Source organism: Ostrinia furnacalis, unplaced genomic scaffold (assembly GCF_004193835.3).
Source record: "Ostrinia furnacalis isolate ACB-3 unplaced genomic scaffold, ASM419383v2 OfSCF1789, whole genome shotgun sequence".
Taxonomy (NCBI): Eukaryota; Metazoa; Arthropoda; class Insecta; order Lepidoptera; family Crambidae; genus Ostrinia; species Ostrinia furnacalis.
In genome coordinates this window covers 1-5,379 of record NW_021132028.1, presented here as the reverse complement: position 1 = coordinate 5,379, position 5,379 = coordinate 1, and the positions used below count along the sequence as shown (strand labels likewise).

The window sequence follows — 5,379 nt, the reverse complement described above, 5'->3', positions numbered from 1 at the left end:
TTAATGCAGTAAATTAATGAAGTATATTTAGGGCTATTATTGAAAAACGCCAGCAAATTAATATCTAACCAACAACATTAGTTCTACTTTGATGACGAAAATTCGTTTGCTGGTGTTTTAGAAATAGACCTGTATAATTTTGAGAATTCGACATAGCAGCCATTATTTGATGAAACAGTTACGAATTAGAAGCACTTTAAAAACGTATAAAAGACTTCTCAACCAAATAATAACAAAACCAAACCAGTGAAGGATGGGTACTGAACACAAGTAACATTATTGATAGAATTTTAATTCCTTTAGCAAAGTACTACATACAGTTATGTCCAAAAAATTTTGTGGCGTATTTGCCACATTTTCAATTCTAAAGATTCAGAATTGAAACTGTTACCAGAATAGAAGTAGAATCACAAACTAACCACAATCTAAGATAATACTGATGATCTTACCTAATCCATCCGACTTGGTCGTGGTAGGTGTCGGTGAGGTAGTGTCCTTTGACCGCCTCCACTCCCTCGTGGTACACCACCGCAAACAGCTTGTATATCCGCTGGATACGAGTGTACTTCACTTTTGACGTCATGATCCCTGCAAGAATGAACGATGTGAGTCGGTGAACGAATTGTGGGGGACGGAAGGTGGGAATGGATAGTAACTCAGATAGTGTTGTCCACATGCAAATGATTTATTTTTATCATTTTCGGAGACGAAAAATAGAGAGCATCATTGTTGATTTAAATAATTTCATACAAATTATCTAGCTGCAGGGATAGTTAACTAATGGAGTTTTAATATTATATTATAACTCGGAATCGAGACTGCATCTCACCTTAATCTTTCTACATAGTAAGAGGTGAAGAAATCTAATACATTCACTCATTGCAAAGTATATTTACTTCATATAGCAAGCTTTGGTCGGTCGATATCTCATAAACCCAAGAAAAGCTGGCTGGGCTTTTCGAATAAAGACTACGTCTAATCAAACGTAGTTTAGGAACAAGCTCAGTGGCGCTCCTTTAGTCCAACAGTAAAAATACATTCTAATGGACTGATAGCTAAAAAGGTGATTGTTACACTCACGGGGGTCAATCTTCAGATCCACAGGATAGTCGATATTCTTCACGATCTTAGCTGTGTGTCCTTCAGCATCCAACTGGAAGCACTTCAGATGCAGCAGTAGGACCACAGGCAGCTGTTCCAAAGACAGCTGCTGCCAGGCGTCTGGTACTCCTTCCAATGTATCCTTGTTGGCTAGGAGTTCTAAGGCGTCTTTTACGCTGTTCGCGCGCTGAAAATAAAGGAATGTTTTAAGTTTGGTCTTGGGTTGGGATGTAGAATAAGGGGAGTTAAATTCGCTCAGTTAAGATTGTCCACATGGTATACACGTTGTGTATTTCGGAGACGAAAAATAAGTATGTACCATCATTGCAGAATAAATCTGTATGTACTTTGCCATTCTGGGGGACTTGGATAGTTTCAAGTGATGGTCGTTATGTTGCATGTTTCAAAAAGGACTTTACATAGACGTTTCTCAAACCTGAGCAACGCATACGCGTGCGACACCCTTTGTTCGCTTGTATCGTTCTGTGAACGCTTATGGCGTCTCATGACCCATATCTAGACACACAGAAGAGTTTGACACGCTTACACGCTACACGTTCCAGCGTATTTCTTACTTCAATATCCAGCTAGCGTGAAGAATGGCTGCATTGCGTCGGTGATAAGGACAGGCACGTGCGGCGCTCTTTAGTTTCATCAAGCCAAGTTTCAGCGTATCTCTTACCTCAATATCCAGCTGCAGCGTGAAGAAAGGCTGCACCGCGTCAGTGACAAGATGCGGCGCTTGCGGCGGGGGGCGGGGCGCGCGGGCGCGGTGCAGGCGCAGGCGCGTGCGGCCGCGGAAGATGTCGGCCACGGGCGTGCGACGCTCTTTTGTTTCATTGTATCATTCACAATGAAACAAAAGAGCGCCTGCGTCGCGCGTGTGACGTCATGCATACCTCTCTTACCTCAATATCTAGCTGAAGCGTGAAGAAGGGCTGCACGGCGTCGGTGACGAGGTGCGGCGCGTGCGACGCTCTTTAGTTTCATAACATAACGCTTGTGTCGTCAATGTCCTGTATCAAGCCAAGTTCCAGAGTGTCTCTTACCTCAAAATTCAGCAGTAGCGTAAAGAACGGCGTATCGGCGAGCGTGGTGCAGACAGGCGCGTGCGACGCTCCTTTGTTTCATTGTATCATTCACAATGAAACAAGAGCGCCTGCGTCGCGCGTGTGACGTCATGCATGCAGCAACGTAAAGAACGGCGCAGCGGCGAGCGCGGTGTAGACGCAAGCGTATGCGACGCTCTTTTGTTTTATTTCAAGACCATGCGTGTGATGTCATGTATCTCTTCCTTACCTCAATATCCAGCTGCAGTGACGAAATGCGGCGCGTGCGATGCTCTTTTGTTTCATTGTTCCTTAAGCAAGACTTCCAGCGTATCTCTTACCTCAATATCCAGCAGCAACGTAAAGAATGACGCAGCGGCGAGCGCGGTGTAAACGCAGGCGCGTGCGACGCTCTTTTGTTTTGTTGTATCGTTCCATGACCACTCGTGTGATGTCATGTATCCCCTCTTTACCTCAATATCCAGCTGCAGCGACGAAATGCGGCGCGTGCGATGCTCTTTTGTTTCATTGTTCCATGAACGTTCGTGTCGTATTGGCTCTGTGCACGATTACAGCGCCAACTAGCGTCCACAACTTTGTGGGCTCTGTCACATTGACATTTAAGTCGTATAATTGTGAAAAAATATCGAAATGTAAAAATAACAAATATTTTCAACCAATAAATTGTTGTGATACCACGATTTGGGTGGAAAAAAGGTTTTGAAATCATTTTGGTCATTCAAATCAAATGAGGTAAGTCCAAAAAGTGTGTTTAATTTTGATTGTGTCAGGGTTTGTTTACTTCATTTATAGTTGTAGTTTTACAGTAAAACAAAAAGATAAAGCTACTTTAACGGTTTCANATACCACGATTTGGGTGGAAAAAAGGTTTTGAAATCATTTTGGTCATTCAAATCAAATGAGGTAAGTCCAAAAAGTGTGTTTAATTTTGATTGTGTCAGGGTTTGTTTACTTCATTTATAGTTGTAGTTTTACAGTAAAACAAAAAGATAAAGCTACTTTAACGGTTTCATTATTAACAGTAAATATATTTAAATGTTCCTGTATCGCTAGTAATATATTAAATATCGTTTTCAGATCGAAATGAGTATTGTTTTGAAGACCGGGTTTGTGAGTGTTACAATATCAAATTCCAACCACAAACCGTATTTAAAGGAAAGTTGTTGGTATTGGCTGGACAAGTCCGAGATGTAGAAGAATTAAGAACAAAACAAGGGCAGAGTTCAATAATTCACGCTCTCATCATAAGGCAAACATCTGTGCACAACAACTACTGTGACTCATTTTTGTACTACCACGTTGTATAGTCTAGTTATTTCTAAATTGTAAACGGCTATTAAAACAGCCCTATCGAAATACAGTCCACTCTTTTATTTAAGTTCCCAGTAGGACCCTTTCCATGCTATTAATTAATGATATTAAAATGTATTATGTAGAATCGCTTAGCCATTGACAGATACATCTAATGACAGAGCTTACGTTATTTCTACTTTTGACCACCATGAGCGCTGCGATAGATTATGTTACCCCCACCTAGTACTTCGCACCCAGCGAATATCTAGACACATGGGAGCGTGTCAAGACTTCCAGCGTATCTCTTACCTCAATGTTCAGCAGTAGCGTAAAGAACGGCGCATGCGATGCTCTTTTGTTTTGTTGTGATTCCATGATAACTCGTTTGATGTGATGTCATGTATAGCTTACCTCAATATCCAGCTGCAGCGTAAAGAACGGCTGCACGGCGTCGGTGACAAGATGCGGCGCGTGCGGCGGGGGGCGGGGCGCGCGGGCGCGGTGCAGGCGCAGGCGCGTGCGGCCGCGGAAGATGTCGGCCACGGGCGTGCGACGCTCCTTTGTTTCATTGTATCATTCACAATGAAACAAAAGAGCGCCTGCGTCGCGCGTGTGACGTCATGCATACCTCTCTTACCTCAATATCCAGCAGCAACGTAAAGAACGGCGCAGCGGTGAGCGCGGTGTAGACGCAGGCGCGTGCGACGCTCTTTTGTTTCATTTCAAGACCATGCGTGTGATGTCATGTATCTCTTCCTTACCTCAATATCCAGCTGCAGTGACGAAATGCGGCGCGTGCGATGCTCTTTTGTTTCATTGTTCCTTAAGCAAGACTTCCAGCGTATCTCTTACCTCAATATCCAGCTGCAGCGTCAAGAAGGGCTCCACGGCGTCGGTGACGAAATGCGGCGCGTGCGATGCTCTTTTGTTTCGTTGTTCCATGAACACTTGTGTCGTATATCTAGACACGACTTCCAGCGTATCTTTTACCTCAATATCCAGCTGCAATGTAAAGAACGGCTGCACCGCATCAGTGACAAGATGCGGCGCGTGCGGCGGGGGGCGGGGCGCGCGGGCGCGGTGCAGGCGCAGGCGCGTGCGGCCGCGGAAGATGTCGGCCACGGGCGTGCGACGCTCTTTTGTTTCATTGTATCATTCCTTGAACGCTAATGTCGTGTATTTAGACACGCAGGTGCGTATCAAGCCAGTTCCAGCGTTTCTCTTACTAACATTCAGCAGTAGCGTAAAGAACGGCGCAGCGGCGAGCGCGGTATAGACGCAAGCGCGTGCGTTCTAATCGTTCCATGACCACCCGTGTGACGTCATGTATCTGTTCCTTACCTCAATATCCAGCAGCAACGTAAAGAACGGCGCAGCGGCGAGTGCGGTGTAAACGCAGGCGCGTGCGACGCTCTTTTGTTTTGTTGTATCGTTCCATGACCACGCGTGTGACGTCATGAATCCCCTCCTTACCTCAATATCCAGCTGCAGCGTGAAGAACGGCTGCACCGCGTCAGTGACAAGATGCGGCGCGTGCGGCGGGGGGCGGGGCGCGCGGGCGCGGTGCAGGCGCAGGCGCGTGCGGCCGCGGAAAATGTCGGCCACGGGCGTGCGACGCTCTTTTGTTTCATTGTATCATTCACAATGAAACAAAAGAGCGCCTGCGTCGCGCGTGTGACGTCATGCATGCAGCAACGTAAAGAACGGCGCAGCGGCCAGCGCGGTGTAGACGCAGGCGCGTGTGACGCTCTTTTGTTTTGTTGTATCATTCCATGATGACCACTTGAGTGATGTGACGTCATGTATCTCTTATATTAATTTCCAGCTGCTCGTGAAGGGCTGCACGGTGTCGGTGACGAATTGCGGCGCGTGCGATGCTTTTTTGTTTCATTGTATCGTTCCAGAAACGAGAATA

General features: G+C 45.8%; 1 protein-coding gene across 1 annotated transcript; it reads right to left on the bottom strand.

Annotated features, from left to right (window-relative positions):
* Positions 1-449: 449 nt before the first annotated feature.
* Positions 450-5,083, bottom strand: LOC114353720 (ubiquitin carboxyl-terminal hydrolase 10-A-like; the record flags this gene model as incomplete). The annotated part of the gene is made up of 4 exons (XM_028305798.1): positions 450-588; positions 1,081-1,288; positions 4,455-4,598; positions 4,806-5,083. Coding segments are annotated over 4 exons (769 nt in total), but the record flags the coding sequence as incomplete, so codon positions are not given.
* Positions 5,084-5,379: the final 296 nt, after the last annotated feature.